The following is an 18,768-nucleotide window of genomic DNA, read 5'->3' as shown; positions in this document are numbered from 1 at the left end:
ACAACGACGACCCTCGCACGAACACTGACAACGACACTTTTCGGTTCGGAAGTAGGGAAAGTGTAGTACCTCTTCCGACGCAAGTACGGCAGGCTGAAGGAGTCATCCGGGACGTCTTACCCCAACCCGTTGATGACGAGTTCACCTCCGTAGCCGATGGAATCCCACACGACACCACGATATTGCAGTACCACCGAGGTAACATCCACTTTGCACCAACATCAAGCAATAGCATCGAAACCAACAACGAGAACACCGACGATACTACACAAAGTCTTTCCCCAGTGCCAGCTATTGCCGGTGATTCTGGAAGCAGTCGTGTAGTAGTTTCGGCAATGGCTGGCACTGTGGGGCAAGACGTCCCACAGGTCAGTCTTATGAGTTCTCAACCACAAACAGGTACTGCCGCGCCTGCAATCTTTTCAGATACCCACCAAACCACACCAACCGCAGCAAATCCCAATCAACAGCAACCAACATCAACCAATCGTCTCGCTATCAACAACCGCCCCGAAGAAACTACACAAAGTCTTTCCCCAGTGCCAGCTATTGCCGGTGATTCTGGAAGCAGTCGTGTAGTTGTTTCGGCAATGGCTGGCACTGTGGGACAAGACGTCCCACTGGTCAGTTTTCGCTTATCCCTACCTCAATCAGGTACTTCCGCGCCTGCAATACTTTCAGACACCCACCAAACACCACCAACCACTGCAAATACCAATCAACATCAACCAGCATCAACCTACCGCCTCGTATTCAACAACCATCCCACCGACGATACTACACAAAGCCTTTCCCCAGTGCCGGCTGTTGCCGGTGTTTCTGGAAGCAATCGTGTAGTAGTTTCGGCAATGGCTGGCACTGTGGGACAAGACGTCCCACAGGTCAGTCTTTCTAAATTCCAATCCCAAACGGTTGCTGCTGCGCCTGATTATCTTCCAGGGTACGCCGCATCACCACCATCTCCCGGAGAAGGCCCTTCGAGAGTTCATCGCAGAAACAGTTTGGTTCCTTCATCGTCAGAGGCTACCGCACTCCCTCTTTCTCCCACAACAGACCCGCCGATCCGAAGAACGTCAACCTCGTCATCCACCACACGATCAGCTACGGATAGTCGCTCCGGAGGCTGCTTCGCCCTCCAGTGGAATATCCGTGGTCTTAGGGCCAACATCAGCGAGCTAAAGCTGTTAATCTCCGACCTCGAACCGTGCGTCGTAGCTTTGCAGGAGACCAAGGTGAACCAGACTGTTGTTCCGCCAGACTTCGTTGGCAGAAACTACACGTTGCTGCTACAGTCTACAAACGCTAACTACTGGCAACATGGTGTAGGCCTTGCCATCCGGGAAGGCATACCGTTCGAACGCATCCAAGTCAATACCTCTCTGCATCTCGTTGCTGCTCGCCTTCACGCGCCGATCCAGGCAACCGTTGTGTCGATATACGTCCCACCGAGTTCAGCTCAGTGCCAGACCGCACTGGATGAATTGTTCGACCAGCTGGAAGGTCCGATATTACTCCTCGGAGACTTCAACGCTCACCACATCGCATGGGGATCGCACCAATCAAGCGCGCTTGGGCGATTCATAGCCGAAACAACCCTGACGAAGCAAATGGTGATCTTGAACGACGGCTCAGCTACCCGCATCGACCCGGCTTCGGGCAACACTTCAGCGATCGATGTGACCATCTGCACAGAGAGTCTGGCTCGGAGGTTCACCTGGCGAACCTTAACAGACACGCACGGTAGCGATCACTTCCCGATTGCAGTATCCATACCTGGTTGGTCGAATCAGCAAACAACACGACAAAAATGGCTGTACGATCGGGCTGATTGGGAGCTATACGAACGGATTACAGCAGAAACCATCCGCCCAGAGGTCGAGTGGAATGTAGGAAGCTTCACCGAAAAACTAATCGAAGCAGCGTCTAAGTCCATCCCGCGAACTAGTGGCCGAATCGGTCCAAAAGCGGTACCATGGTGGTGCCCAGAGGCAAAGGCGGCAATTCGTCGACGACGAAAGTGTCTTCGGTCACTCCGACGTTTACAGCAGGTCAACCAAGATCAACCCGAAGCGTTGGCGGAATTCCAAGCAGCGAAAGCGGAGGCGCGAAAGGCGATTAAAGAAGCGAAGGAGAAATCGTGGGAAAGCTTCGTAGGGAAGATTTCCCCGCACAGTACAACGACCGAACTGTGGCGGACGGTTAACACGTTGCGAGGAAATCGGCAGAAACGCTCAACTATCCTCAAACGGCCTAACGGTTTCACGGACAACCCCGAAGAAGTAGCAGAAGAACTGGCGACGTATTACGGCGAAAGATCGGCGACGTCCAGCTACCCTCCATCGTTTCAGATGGCGAAGATGGCAGCTGAGAGAGAGTCCATAGATGTTTCGTCTAATACCGGCGACGCGTACAACGTTGACATCACCCTAGCCGAACTTCTGTGGGCTCTCGACAAAGGGCGAGGCGCCTCGACAGGTACCGATGGGATAGGGTACCCGCTGCTTCAACGTCTTCCCGTGTCCGTAAAATTTGTACTGCTGGGGCTGCTGAACAAAATCTGGCGCAACGGTGAGTTTCCTGCTAGCTGGCGGAACGCCCTTGTTGTCCCGATTCCAAAATCGAACTGCCAAGATTCCGGTCCTGCTGCCTTCCGTCCTATCTCGCTTACCAGCTGCATGGCGAAGACACTCGAGCGAATCATTAACCGTCGTCTTATCACAGAGCTAGAGTCGAACGGACGACTTGACAAGCGTCAGCACGCTTTTCGTGTGGGACGCGGCACCGATACGTACTTCGCCGAGCTGGAGAGGTCGATACCAAACGCCGACGAACACTGTTTGATAGCGTCTCTGGATCTGTCGAAGGCATACGACACCACCTGGCGACACGGTATTCTTCGCACCCTGACATCATGGCGGATACGTGGTCGGATGATGAACCTTCTGCAAAGCTTCCTCTCGGAGCGAACGTTTCAGGTGTCGTTGGGTGGTTACACGTCCAGTGAACACAAGCTGGAAAATGGTGTGCCGCAGGGATCAGTGTTATCCGTAACGCTGTTCCTGGTGGCGATGCAGCCCATTTTCCGGGTACTGCCGGATGGAGTTGACATACTCCTGTACGCCGACGACATCCTTCTCGTCGTAAAAAGGGCTAAAAGCGAAGGAGTGCATCAAAAATTGCAGACCGCCGTCAAGGCTGTATGTAAATGGGCGAAAAGCGTCGGCTTCTCGATGTCTGCGGCAAAGTCGCATATCTTCTACTGCAGCCCGAATGCGCGTCGGGAACCGGCGCGGAATGTAGTCGTTGATCAAGTCTCCATCCCGAAAACCAACCGGTTGAGGGTTCTAGGAATCACCCTGGATCGGACTTTGACGTTCAAGCCCCATTGTAAGATGGTGAAGATAGCATGCGAGTCGCGTCTAAGAATACTGAAGATGATCGGAGCCAAACTGCCGCGGGGCAGTCGGACAAGTCTGCTACAAGTCGGATCGGCGTTAGTTACTGCAAAACTGACATACGGTATCGGGTTGGTAAGCCGAGGAGGACCAGCAACGTTGCAGACCCTCGCTCCGGCATATAATAAAATGGTTCGATATGCGTCCGGTGCCTTTGTCACCAGCCCTATAATTTCGGTCATGGCCGAAGCGGGTACTTTACCCTTTGAGCTGCTGGCGGTTCAGTGCATAGCGAGAATAGCCATTCGCATTCTAACAAAGAACAATCGAAACAACACCCTTCCTTTGATTCGGCGCGCTTCGGATCGTCTAGAGGAAATCACAGATACGGCACTCCCTCCTGTCGGCCATCTTGTGAGACAAGGCGATCGTACGTGGAACGGACGGAAACCCTCGATTATATGGGACGTGAAGAGGAGTATTCGTGCCGGTGACCCACCGGAGAAAGTTCGCCCCGTCGTCCAGCAACTTCTATCGACTCGCTTCCGCAACTCCACCGTCGTCTACACTGATGGGTCAAAGAGCGGAGACACAGTAGGAGCCGCATTTTTCAACAACGGTCTTTCCGGGATGTTCAGCCTACCGAGAGAATGCAGCGTTTTCTCTGCAGAGGCGTATGCTATGAAGATGGCAGTCTCTATCCCCAACATCCGGAACGAAATGGCGATACTTACGGATTCAGCCAGTTGCCTGCAGGCCCTGGAGGCAGGAGCATCCAAGCACCCGTGGATTCAAGAGATCGAAGACATAGTACGAAATAAAAATGTAAGGTTTTGTTGGATCCCGGGACATGCCGGCATTACCGGCAATGACGAAGCCGATCGCCTGGCCAACGTAGCAAGACAGCAACCGACTATCGACACTCCCATCCCCGGCGAAGATGCGTTGAGAGCAGCAAAGCAAGCCATACGGTACCGGTGGAATAGTCAATGGTTCGAGACTAGGGACAACAAGCTGAGGGAAGTTAAACAGGATACGCGAAGGTGGTTAGACAGTGGCAATGCGGCCGACCAACGCGTCCTAACCAGGCTGAGAATCGGACACACCCGGCTCACACATACTTTTCTCCTAAAAAAGGAACCTGCACCAAACTGCGACTGTTGCGGAACTTTACTTGATGTGCGACATATTATTCTGCACTGCAGAAAACATGAGCAAGAAAGACGGAAATACGCCATGGATTCATTTAGCCTAAATGAAATTTTGAATAATACTAAGGAAAATAATGAAAAATTACTAAAATATCTACACGATACAGGATTGTACAGAAAGATGTAAAATGTTATGTGTATGTCATGTGTGAATTTGTAAATAAATAAATTAGGTTTCTTTTTCCTTGACACGAATGCACCCTTCTGGTGTAAAGTGTCACTAATAAACAAAAAATAAAAAAAAAAAAATTATTATTATTATTATTATTATTATTATTATTATTATTATTATTATTATTATTATTATTATTATTATTATTATTATTAGCTTTATTGCACAAGAAATTCTTGTCGTTATCATTAGAGATCTTATGAATATCTTTATTTTCCTTAATTGATATCTATGATCCTTCATAAGAGTATCTTATGATATTATACCCATTTATATTATGAACGCAATGATCGATGGAAGTTCACAAGTTTTTCTTATGAGTCTCATTAGATGCTTCTTATGTCTTTATTCCATAAGAAATTCGTATGAAATTCTTACGTGTTTTTCGATAGGGAGTCGACTGTTTTTCACAAGTGTTACTAATCATTGTCATACGCGCGCTTATGAGTCTCTATCGTGAATATTATGTTATTACTATCGCTCCACGTGTTTCATAAGATTTTCGTATGAAATTGTTAAGAAAATCGTACTCCATTAGATTGTCTTATGGAACCCAATGATCAATGCGTATGATAACCAAAAAGTTTCTTATGAGATTATATCTGTATATGTAATGAGTATTGTTTCATAAGTCTGTTGTGGAATTTTATAAGATTATCGAATGAAGAACAAAATACTTCTTATGTCGTTATTCCATAAGAAAATCTTATGTACCTCATACGTTCCGTTTCCTCAGTGTGAATATCGGACGTTTTGTATTTCATAAGAATCTTATGAAAGAGAGAAAACCAGTCAAGAAATCAATTCACAAGCGTTCTCTTATGAAATTCGTACGCAATTTCTGGCTCAGTGTAGGGAGATTTTCAGCCCGTGGCTGGTTCATCTCCAAAATTTCTAATTGGGTCCTAAAATTTTTAATGAAATCTTGTTTTTATTTAATAACACGAAAAAGCATGTTACTGTAACTACTTTAGCAATTTTTCCCGCTCAAATAATGGCTATATCATGTTTAAACTTTAATTAAAAAATTTGGTCCATAAATGAACTTTGACACTTAAGATCATGTTTGACGTTCGCTTAGTCGACAAAAACACCACAGGGGTTTTAGTTCGACCACTGGGGTTGTTCCTATCTGACATTTCGTAAGGGACACGGAAAACAAAATACACTCAAAATTTGAGTTTAAGCCAAAGGACGTGACAAAATCTAAAAAAATGTTTTTTGGGCTTAAACCAACGGAAAACATTATAAAATTGAGTAAACATGTGTTTTTGGCCTAAACTTAAGCGTTTGGCACTAAAATTGGGACAGGGCTTTAGGACCCTATTATATCACATTTTTATTGCGCTCCAATACTTTAATTTTGATATTATAAATAATTAAAAACTGATTCCAATACGTATCAAATTACACAACGGCAGCTTTCCAGAATTCCAATGACATTCCAATTTACACAATGACCGCTAGCCCCCAAGGCAAGGACAATTTTGAAATTTTGTGTTCTAGTTCAAATTTTAACCTAGATCCAGATATAAAAAAAAATATATAAAAAACTGGGTACCGCTAAACAAACCTAGGGGTCCGCGGAGCACCGTTTGGGAAACACTGGTTTATTGCATTATTCTTCTTCCCCAAGCGGTTGGGAAACTTGCCTTGCTGCGAGAGGGATGATGCTCGTTGTGCATGGAAGCGAGTCGAATAGGCTGGCATTTGTTTCGCATGTTGCTTCTTTTTTTTCTGCTGGGTGGGGGAGGAATTGAAATCGCTGCAAATAACTTACATACCTCTCTCTAATCCCATTGTTTTAGGACTGGGCAACTTCGAACCGAAGGAAGTCGATCGTCGTGATGGCCCCGGTGAAGGGGGCAAGGCCTACATTCTGCCGGAGGATCAGCAAAATCGGGCCTCCGATGCGGAGATGGAATATGGCATGAACATTGTAGTTTCGGACACAATTTCCTTAGATCGAACCATCCGGGACACCCGACTGGAGGAGTGCAAGCACTGGGACTACCCGCACAATCTGCCCACGACCAGCGTGATCATTGTGTTCCACAACGAGGGCTTCTCGGTGCTGATGCGAACTGTCCACTCGGTCCTGAACCGCTCACCGAAGCACGTCCTGCACGAGATCATCCTGGTGGACGACTTCTCCGACAAGGAAGACCTCAAAGAAAAGCTGGAGAACTACATTGAGAGGTTCGATGGCAAGGTGAAACTGATTCGGAACGTCGAGCGGGAGGGTTTGATTCGGACAAGGTCTCGAGGGGCCAAGGAAGCCACCGGGGAAGTTATCGTGTATTTGGATGCCCACTGCGAGGTGAATACGAACTGGCTGCCTCCGCTGTTGGCGCCCATCTATCGGGATAGAACCGTGATGACGGTGCCGGTGATTGATGGAATTGACCATAAGACGTTCGAGTACCGGCCGGTGTATGCGGATGGGCATCATTACAGGTGAGTTTTTTTCTGTTCGATTCCATTACTGTTTCTCAAGGGCCAGCTGTCAGCTGTGCAATCTAACGGTAATCATTGTATAGCTTGATGAGCACGTTCTTGTCGAGACGATATTTAAGAGAGTCGCAGGTAACTCTACCTGAATTACTGTATATTGCAATTAGTCTGTCTATTCGATATAAGTAGGTATGCAATGGTTTCGAAATCTATAATGCTTTGTCGCTGTAAAATCACTATCTCATTTTTATAGATGGCCCAATAAGCGGCACCAATATCAGCTAATTTATTGGCATAAAATTTGTAGAATCTGGGGTAAATCGTGCTCAAATGAATCAACGCGTTTTTTTTTGCTTTTCTTCTTTTTTGTGGTATTACGTCCCAATTGAGACAGAATTTGCGTCTCAGCTCTGTATTCTTATAAGCACTTTCACAGTTATCAATTAACGTGTAAATCATGTGGCAGGTACAAAGATACTCTATGTCAACAAAAAAAAATCCATATGAAAACTATTACGTGGGGGAAAAAGATGTCTAAAATTGACAAATTGTGCGTAACATAATATTTGAATCATCCCTTATTATGTGTTAAAATGTAGTAGGGCTAGGCGGAGCAAGATAAGCACCCTTTGTTTGAGACGTTTTACCGAAGTTTTTCAGTAAATTATTTGAGATTCTAATTAATTATCTAATAAATTGATATGACGACCACGTGGTCATCTATGGGGAGAGGGTGACCGATGATTTTTTTTGTATCGTCAAAAGATCACGAAGGGGAGGGAGGTTCCTAAAAAAAATGACCACGTGATTCATGGATAGCCCCAAAAAAAGAATGTTTGAGTAGGGTTAAATCGAGCTTTTCCTTAGGGTGCTCATCTTACCCTGTCTACCCCTACCGCCTTTTTACCAGGCGGAAGAAAGACATGGCCTAGGGCAGCGTTTTTTTTTGTTCGTTTTGTCAGTTTTTATGAAAATATAACAATCCACGCTTCTCATAGCAAACATCATGCGTATGACTCCTAGCATAACAAACATGGACCTGAAATGTATCACTTTGTTGTTTGAAACAAACAACATGCGTGATTCTAACAACAATGAATCGTTTGATTTAAACAGCGAGAATGTCATACATCTCGGTATTGATGTCAATAATGGGGGAGGCTAGTATGTTTTCTTTTTTTTTGCATTTTGCACTGGAGACACGACACTGAAGATGGCCTTACAGTTGAGGTCGAAATACGCGTGGAGCTGTCAAAGGATACAAACTCTAGTTGAATTCAGGGTGTCGACTACCTGGAAAAACCTGGAAAGTCAGGGAATGTCAGGGAATTTATTTTTGACCTGGAAAGTCAGGGAAAATCAGGGAATTTCACTTGAGGTCAGGGAAAAAATATCAATACTAGAACATCAAACGAATTTATTGTCTGCAAAGTAATTGATCATGCTAAATCGATACACCTTCAGCATGGCTTTGCTATGCAGCCGTGGACTCTAACCACTCGACTAAGGAACCAGGACCCAGAAAATTCTCCAGAAATTCTGAGGATAATTCTCAAAGTTTCTCGATTAGTTTTAGTAATCCAGAAAATCATTGAAACGCAGAAATTTCAGGAATATCATTTGAAATAATCTTGATAATCTATTGACCAGTGCTGGGAATGGTAATAGTAGTAAGCTTGAATTTCGCGAAAATCACGTGGCTTTCCCAGTACAGTAGTTCAAAAACGTGAATCTCATCAAGTAACCTATGTTGGGTGCAATAATTTTCTAAAACGTTAGTGTCATTGAAGGCTCTTAATGCGGGAAATGCAGCGGAAAATAGAACATATTTCTACAGTTATTTTGGGTTGCCCTCAGGAACGGGTGTTTTGCAATTTTCAAGGCTTTTTGTATACAGCAGCGATGGACGTGAGTTTCACTGGCTTCGCTGACTGTGATTGGCTTTGTGTGGCTACTGTTGAGTGAATTTCAGATTTTTGCCCAGCCCTGCTATTGACAATTTGTGATATTACTTAGAGATACTCGTAGATGAATTCTTAGAAGAGTTCCTCGGAGCATTGCTGAAGGTACGACAAGTACAAGAGAAACATTGGAAACCTTTTAATCAGCGCATTGTTCAAGCCCTGAATGCATTCTGTTAAGAATATTAAGTTATTTTTTCGGGGAGAAAAACTAGGGGTAATTCATATCAAAATCCTAAAATATTAACTGTAACGAATCATTGTGAAGAGTTATCATAGATATTCTAAGAAAAAAAAAAGGAAAACAATTTGGAAAAAAATATGTTATCCTGAAAAATAATTTTATAAGCATTCCTGAAATAGTTCTAGGAAATCCAAATGCTATTTTAAGAAATATTTAAGACTGAAAGAAATTCTCTAACAATTTTTAGAGAATCTTGGAGATGAGGAGCTTCTGGAGGAAATCTTTTAAGAGTTCATTGAGAAGTATTGAAGGAATATCTGGAAAAATATCTTAAGAATTTCAAGAAGAATTTCTAAGCAATCTATGTGGAATTCCTTGAAGCAATTCTCCAAGAACGTTCTATGGCATTGGCTAGAATTTAGCCTGGCAAAAGAAATAGCCAAATTTGAGGATAGCTTTCTTCCAACAAAAAAAGTATGGTGGATGATCGTAATAGTGTTGCCTCTTGTATAAAAAAGTTATAATCAGGAAGGAGTCCAAAATATTCGTTCATGCCTAAAATTTTAAATTAGGTCTAAGGTAGTTCACTAGCCGAAAACATCTTTGTTCATACAGATCTTCAAGTTTGAAAAGTAAATAGATTCGTCGTTAATGTAGCAGAAATATGAAGTGTGATGTCATTTTCTTAATTACGTACTGTTTCATTAATTGAATGTTCATTGTCATTATGGAAATTAAAACCTATCTTATATATCAAATGCCTACAAACAAATAAAAAAAAATATCTATATAAAGTTGAATCTATTATGTCGTACTACTGTTCTAGGTCTGAAGAAAGTCAAGTGTTCCATTTACTGTACTATTTACATATACGTCCCAAAAGTAACGCACCCACTCTTGCGTTCCGTTAGTTATATTGCAGTTACTCATGAGTAGTTTCAAAAAAAACGATTTTACAGCATAGCTGAGCCTTTCGGTTCGTAAGACCGATGTAGATAAATAATTTGTAAATAAATTTTCCAGTACCCTTATTAGGTAAGAATCAGTCATCATCATACATACCAAATGCTCGCCATGACCCTATGTCTAACATTTGTATGTGTATGGAGTTAGCTGATGTGACTTTCCTAATTGGTAGTTCTTTTGCTCATTGATTATCTTCAATAGTTTGTCAAGTATAGAAAATTGATGCTTTTTTATTTAGCACTGCAATAAAGCTGCTTTGCACCTTTTTTATGTTAAGTATTATTTAATTCTAATTATTAACTGATAAGTCACTATTGATATACGATGTCCCAGAAAGTAATGGCACGACTTTACCATACTGCCATTTCGAGACTTGTGCAGATAATATTCTGATTTTCACACATTTTATACTCATAAGGAGCAGATTTTGAATTTTGAGAGATTTTTTCATCACCTGTTTGTATATTATGTAACATTTGTGGAAGCTCCTCTTATGAGTTTTGCACAAATCGCGTTATTTCTGAACGACTTTGTTGTATAAAATTTGTGCCTGTCATAAAGTACGTACAATAAAAATCTGAAAAAAATATATTCATCATTGCTGATACGATAAATAATTAGACTATTACTGATTTTATTGGAAATTATAAACCTAAGTATATAAAATTTGAATTTCAGCTGTGGTCGATTTTTAAAAGGGTAAAAAAAAGTAATTGTATATCCGTTAAAACATGTAAAAGTCTAAAACTGTTGTTGCCTATCCAAAAGTATAGATATTTGATATGAGTAAATATGAAATAAAGCATTTTATTCATATTGAAAATACCTGAAAAGTTTTGATTTCGTGAATTTATCTTGTGTGGAGAGGAAAATTAGCGATTTTTTCAAAATTTTACCATTTTGTCAAACGTTTTCTAGCAAAGCCGAGTAAAATTTTGAACAAAAATTCTTGTGAAACATCTTGGATGCAATATATATACATTTATTTAAGTTAAGTTCCAACAAAACACAAAAGTAGAGTCTGTGCTGGCTAGCATGATTTTATAATGTCAAACATTTCAATGTAAAAGGTTATTTTATCAAACATTATTTTCACAAGCAACATTTGAAATGCCCCTAGGAAATACAAAAATATAAAAATATTTATTTGTTTGGAAAAATATTGTGATATTCGTTATCAAAGTCGTGCCCATACTTTCTGGGACACCCTATATCACCAAAGTCAGAATTCCCAGTGAGTGAAAAAAATTAAGGTACTAAAACACCATATGAGACCGCTAAACATTGCTTAATCATAGAACGGATTTTTGCTCTATTATTTTAAGTAGATGTTATTGATCTCCCTTTGCTCCTATCCGCAACCCGGTGTACGCGCCCTGTTGGGACTCGAAAAACCTCGTAGAAGTTTACAAATCGTCAATGGCATTCCCATATACAAACCCATATTGCAAGCTCAAGGGTCTGACTGTGCCCATAACCCACCATCAGTTTGTAATCTTCTCGACAGCTTGAAATTATATTTTCCCGTATTACAGGGGATAGGCAAAATGATTGAGATAGGCAAAATTTTGCCCAAATTCAAATGCTTATAACTTTATGAAAAATGGATGAAATTGGATGCATCTGGAAGCAGTCGACGGCAAATTTGGTCCAGTTTTAGGAACTTCTTTGGCCATGCATATTGGCCACTGGACACCGGAGATGTTCCGGATTTTCTGAGGTCATGTCCAAATGTCATTTTTTCTGTCGCTTCTATTTTTGTGCGGTGTAAAGTTCGATAGATGTTTGCAATTTTCCTAGAAACTAGAACTAATAGGAAGTTGAATGCCACCGGACGCATTAAGATTGGTTGGAAATCTTCAGAAATATGACCATTTCCGTAAAACTGGTTCTTGAAAGCATGGTCAGTCATGTTTGTATTTCCAATCATGTTAATATTATACGGAGCTATATCCAAGCGGACACTAACCTTAAAAATGATGATTCCTGCAGCATATTCAGAACCATTAGATGCACAGACTACACTATAGAAGGTTCCAAGTACCCTGGGGGAAGTGGTCAATTAGGAACATATCCGGAACCATATCAATATGGGCATCAAACTTCATGATTTTTAAAGTTTATGCTTTCCGAAGCATTTCCAGCGTCACCGGCTGCCATGACCACTTTATAGTAGGTTCCAGGTGCCCCGGGGAATGTGGCCGATTCGGAACATGTCCGTTCATCTGTTTAGAATCACATTCTACCATAAACAGTAAGATCCATGGGACTTGGAAAATGGCGATCATTTTCAGAACCACATGATGTAATAACCACTCTATAGTAGATTCCAGGGGCTCCTAGAGATGTGGCCAATTCGAAACATGACCTCATCCCCCAGGGCCCATGGAACCTACTATACAGTGGTCGTATAAATAAGTTGCGCTGTAAATACTTCTATTAGCATCACCTTCAAAAATCTTGATGTTTATACCCATATTGATGTGTTTTCGGGCATGTTTTGAATTGGCCACATCCCCCGGGGCACCTGGAACCTATTATAAAGTGGTCATGGCAGCCGGTGATGCTGGAAATGCTTCGGAAAGCATAACCTTTGAAAATCATGAAGTTTGATGCCCATATCGATATGGTTCCGGATATGTTCCTAATTGACCACTTCCCCCGGGGTACCTGGAACCTTCTATAGAGTGGTCTGTGCATCTAATGGTTCTGAATACGCTGCAGGAAACATCATTTTTAAGGTTGCTGTCCGCTTGGATATAGCTCCGGATAATATTTACATGATTTGAAATACAAACATGACTGACCATGCTTTCCGGAACCAGTTTTACGGAAATGGTCATATTTCTGAAGATTTCCAACCAATCTTAATGCGTCCAGTGGCATTCAACTTCCTATTAGTTCTAGTTTCTAGGAAAATTGCAAACATCTATCTAACTTTACACCGCACAAAAATACAAGCGACAGAAAAAATGACATTTGGACATGACCTCAGAAAATCCGGAACATCTCCGGTGTCCAGTGGCAAATATGCATGGACCAGAAAGTTCCTAAAACTGGACCAAATTTTTCATATTTTTCATAAAGTTATAAGCATTTGAATTTGGGCAAAATTTTGCCTATCTCAATCATTTTGCCTATCCCCTGTATAAGTGATTTAGCAGAAGCCGTGTTAAGCAGTAGTTTGACCAGAATCTTTAGGTCAGAAAATAAAATATGAATTTTATAATACATGCAAATTTTGCCATTGCTTTGAAATTCACTCAACTTCTAATCAAAAAAAGTTGTAACAAAAGCGATCAAATATCTAAAATTATAGCTGGCTGAAAAATATAATCCCAAGCCAAGAATAAGAGCTTACACTTTGACCATTTTGTGTGAGGAAAAAAGAAGATATCAAGGTGCAGGATCTTTTAGTCATCCGTTTTTTAATCTTTTGAGCATAAGGGAAAAATCCGGGAATCGGAAAACTGATTTTTAATGGACACCCTGGTAGTAGTACGTAGTAGGGTAACCACCCAGGTAACCAATAAGCCGTATATTGGGCCAAAATGTTGATTTACGGCTGATATAATGCCAATAAGCCGTTAAATAGCACTATATTAGCCGTATATGGCTGAAAGGGCCCGATATACGGCTTATGGTTACCTGGGCAATATATTTTGGACCCCCTTGGCCGTTTTCCTGCAAATTTCCCAGTTTAAATCGAAAGACCAACTCAATTTGCATGCCATTTGAAAAGATAGGACTATTCCGCACTTGCATCAACCGTTTGTACAAAGAAAATGTGTTTATTTTATCTGAAATTAATTTAATTTAATCCGTGCATTTATGCAACCGTTACAACACGTTACACACAGAAATTGGAGCCGTCAGAAATTGTTCAAATGTAAACAAAAACTTTTTTCAAATTTCTGGACAAAAAGCGTAGAATTTCTTCGGTTTTCCATTGTCGATCGATTGATTAGACTATGGGCAAGCATATTATACATCCAGTGTCATGGACTTTGTCGCCAAACGATAAAAAAATGCCGGGGGTCCAAAATATATACTTTGAGGGTCCAAAATGTATTGGTGTGTCCAAAATAATGAAAAACAGTGCTTCACAGTTCAATTATTTTCGACGTTTTTTGGATCCTACATGACCGTTTGCGCATTTTTATCTCGTAGAGGAAGTTTTTCTCTACATTTTGACATGTTCTTTGACATTGTTACGCTGTGCAATCAATTAATTACGACACAAAACTAAAATCACTTCCTTAGGGGGTCCAAAATACGACTGTTACCCTACGTAGGCTAATCCTGAGATAGACTCGTGAAGAGGAAAAATATCAACGTCATATGCAGCCCATATTTTCCTCTCACGAAACGTCAAATGCAGCCCACCGTTTTTATGGCTGAAAAAGTGAAAAGTATTGTGTTCAAAGTAAACTGTTATTAAAAACCTCAGTCGGCGGAGCAGTTTTTTCCAAAGTTGCAGATAAATCTAAGCAGAAGATTAATTATTTCTAATGTATGTTACGTTTGCTGGCGTGAAATTTCACTCAAACGGCTATTTATGATTCGATGTGATGCAAACTCAATCATTTTATGCTGAGAGGTTCATGTGAGCTTTTGAACAGCATGCGCATAATTAGTATAAATACAAAGTGGAATAAGAAAAAAACTCAGCAATCACAGAAAAAGAAGACCGTCTTCGCGAGTCCCGTCTCAGGGCTAATCATTAGTTCTGACGTCAAGTTTTTATAAAAAATAAAATGCACTAGAATAAGGTCAATCGTAACATGATCACTTGTTTATCATCAATCCTCTCTCCAGTGAATTAAGGTGACAAGATGTAAGTTTGTTAGCAAATTTTCGCTTCAGGATCCTTGGTAGTGAAATAATCTTAGTAATTACTGTGCTATATCGCTATACAAATTCACGTTACTATTAAATAGCTACTGTTAAGGAATTTCAACATTTTTCTTTCACCTTTTCCGATTTGACTGGGTACCAGGGTGATACTTGCCATTGACCCAGATGTCAAAATAATAGCTTAATGTTGTTGTTAATTATTATTAATGTTAATTTAGGACACTTTCCCATTTATTTGGCATTTGTGTCGAAATAATCATACTCATTCTTCATTCTCATACCCTAATGTTGTTTCATTCTTTTGTGTTCAGCTTTATGAGATATTTTTTTTCCGGTTATTTAGGCCTTCCTTAGCCGAGTGGTCAGAGTCCGCGGCTTCGATTATAAAACTGGCCCCAAATTGTAAAAATGATTTTCGCTATGAGATTAGAGACCGGATTCATATTCTACTATCACTGAGCTGTCAGGGATAAGCGACGAACTTTTTAAAATTTCATCGAATAATGATCGTATAACATAGCGGTTTTCATATCGTGCTCCGCGGAGTACTTGGTGCTCCGCGAAATCTTGGCAGGTGCTCCGCGACACTTTTTAAAATATGGACCAATGCCTTGAAATGTCTTAACTTTTTGCTTTGAAATACGATTTTAATTATATTTAACCAAGCTATACCTAGAATTTTCTAAATCGTTGTTTTAAATCGTGTTCACATTATGTTGTTTTCGACGTTAAGGTGCATGACATAACAAAGTTTTTAAGAGTTTCATACAAAGCGGTGTCAAAATCTCGATCATTATTGAACATTGATGTACCTAGGATATTTTCACGAAAACGTTCAACATTTGGGCCATCAAATAGTTAAAATTATTCTGTCGAGGAAAATTTTACTATATATTTTGTTTGGGACAGTTTTAGCTGCAATATTGGGTTTTCTTGAATTTAGTATCGAAAACAACTGTTAAAGTTGAAGATAGTTTATTTACCCAGACAGAATACATATTTTAAAATTTTCTGCGTGTGAAAGTTTTGTCGAGCTACTTTTCCTCGTTGGAAATATATCTGAGGAGCATACAACTTCGATAATACTCGAAATGTTGATACCGTAATAATAAAATTAAGAATATTTTGAGTTTAATCAACATTAGAAATATTTTCGTGTGTGCTGAACATGTGGTTGATCCATTCAAACACATTATAAAGAAAACGAAATACAATTTCACGCCACAATACTCGGTTCGTGGTCGCATCTCTCCATCCTCGGTTCTGCCCCACGCTCGCCAAATCCGCCCACCTAGCTCGCTGCGCTCCACGTCTTCTTGTACCAACCGGATCTCAAGCGAGCACAATGCAAGGTTGCTGTCCGGCATTCTTGCAACATGCCTTGCCCATCGTATCCTTTACAGCTTTGGCCACCTTCTGGATACTGGGTTCGCCGTAGAGTTGGGCGAGCTCGTGATTCATCCTTCGCCGCCACACACCGTTTTCCTGTACACCGCCGAAGATCGTCCTAAGCACCCGACGTTCGAAGACTCCAAGTGCTTGCAGGTCCTCCTCGAGCACCGTCCACGTTTCATGCCCGTAGAGGACTACCGACTACCGGGCGTGAATCTTTTTTGACCGCAGCTTCTTCTGGAGGCCAAAGTAGGCCCGATTTCCACTGATGATGCGCCTCCGTATTTCACGGCTAACGTTATTGTCAGTCGTCAACAAGGATCCAAGGTAGACGAACTCGTCGACCACCTCGAACGTATCCCCGTCTATCGTAACACTGCTACCTAGTCGAGCCATGTCGCGCTCGGCCCCACCACCTAGCATGTACTTTGTCTTGGTCGCATTCACCACCAGTTCAACTTTTGCTGCCTCGCGTTTCAGGCGGGTGTACAGGTCTGCCACCCTTTCAAATCTTCGGCCGACGATGTCTATATCATCTGCGAAGCAAACAAATTGACTGGATCTCGTGGAAATCGTATCCCGGCTGTTTAGCCCGGCTCTCCGCATAACACCTTCTAGCGCAGTATTGAACAATAGGCACGAAAGTCCATCACCTTGTCGTAGTCCCCGGTGGGATCCAAACGAACTGGAGTGTTCGCCTGAAATCTTCACACAGTTTTGCACACTTTCCATCGTAGCTCTTATCAGTCTCGTGAGCTTCCCGGGAAAACTGTTCTCGTCCATGGTAGCTCTACGCGGTCGATACTGTCGTATGCCGCCTTGAAATCGATGAAAAGGTGATGCGTTGGGACCTGGTATTCACGACATTTTTGGAGGATTTGCCGTACAGTAAAGATCTGGTCCATTGTCGAACGGCCGTCAACGAAGCCGGCTTGATAACTTCCCACGAACTCGTTTACTACAGGTGACAGATGACGGAAGATGATCTGGGATAATACTTTGTAGGCCGCATTTTGAATGGTGCTCGAAAGTTCTCACAATCTAACTTGTCGCCTTTCTTGTAGATGGGGCATATTACCCCTTCCTTCCACTCCTCCAGTAGCTGTTCTATTTTCCAGATTGTGCCTATCAGCCGATGCAGACGGCCAGCCTCGCCGGGCCCATCTTTATGAGTTCAGCTCCGATACCATTCTTACCAGCAGCTTTATTGTTCTTGAGCTGGTGAATGGCATCCTTAACCTCCCTCAAAGTGGGGGCTGGTTGGTTTCCATCGCCCGCAGTACTGACGAAGGCATTTTCTCCGTTGTCCCGTCCTTCATTGCCTGTGCTCTCAGCGCCATTCAGGTGTTCGTCGAAGTGCTGTTTCCATCTTTCTATCACCTCACACTCGTCCGTCAAAATGCTCCCATCCTTATCCCTGCACATCTCGGCTCGCGGCACGAATCCGTTGCGGGATGCGTTGAGCTTCTGATAGAACTTGCGTGTTTCTTGAGATCGGCACAGCTGTTCCATCTTCTCATACTCCGTCTCCTTTACTGTGTAGTTTCTGGCTTAGAATAGAACTACAGATGACCTGTTCCGGTGGTAAGAGTCCACCAAACAGGGTAACCCCAATTCAAGGTGTGAAGCGAAAAACCGTGCCAAGGAATGAGTGGTCGAGGGGGTGAAAAAGATGCTCGGTCGTTAACGGAGCCTGTGGGGCACCTGGGCACCCCTCACAGTAATTTGTCCCTTACCGCGTTAATGCAGGGCTGTGCAGGGCGTGGTGCACCTCTTTTCCCGTGCAACTCGTGGGATCCATAATGAGTACAAATTCTTATCAAAATAGCAGTAGTAGCGCAGGTAGCAGTAGTAGGAAAGCGAACCCCTTCGCAAGAAGTGGGTTAGCTAGGTCTCCGTTGAGGAGAGTGGAAGCAGGAGGAGGCAGCAGCGCACGTAGTGCCAGTGCTGGACACCATATTTCATTCCCGGCTAACGTATTGGGTGAGGTTATGGATGGAGCGAGATTGATCAGGGCCATCAATAAAAATAAAGAGGGGCTCTCTGCGATGGAAGTGGCTGCACAGCAGCTTGACTCCATCATTGACTTTACGTCCTCGAAGTCCAACATCAGCAAGGACCTCAAGCAGGCCCTGTTGAGACTTCGTAAGTCGATGTTGGCGGCCAAGCAGAACCA

At 42.4% G+C, this 18,768-nt stretch overlaps 1 protein-coding gene across 1 annotated transcript in view; it reads left to right on the top strand.

Annotated features, from left to right (window-relative positions):
* Nucleotides 1-18,768, top strand: part of LOC5564999 (N-acetylgalactosaminyltransferase 7) — a 47,927-nt gene that overhangs the window by 21,236 nt on the left and 7,923 nt on the right. The window contains exon 2 of the mRNA XM_021838287.1: nucleotides 6,587-7,235. Within this exon, the coding sequence (XP_021693979.1) occupies nucleotides 6,587-7,235 (649 nt within the window). The remainder of the gene's footprint in view (nucleotides 1-6,586; nucleotides 7,236-18,768) is intronic.

Source organism: Aedes aegypti, chromosome 1, assembly GCF_002204515.2.
Source record: "Aedes aegypti strain LVP_AGWG chromosome 1, AaegL5.0 Primary Assembly, whole genome shotgun sequence".
NCBI lineage: Eukaryota > Metazoa > Arthropoda > Insecta > Diptera > Culicidae > Aedes > Aedes aegypti.
Note: the sequence above shows the minus strand (reverse complement) of the source record. Positions and strands in the feature narration are given on the sequence as shown.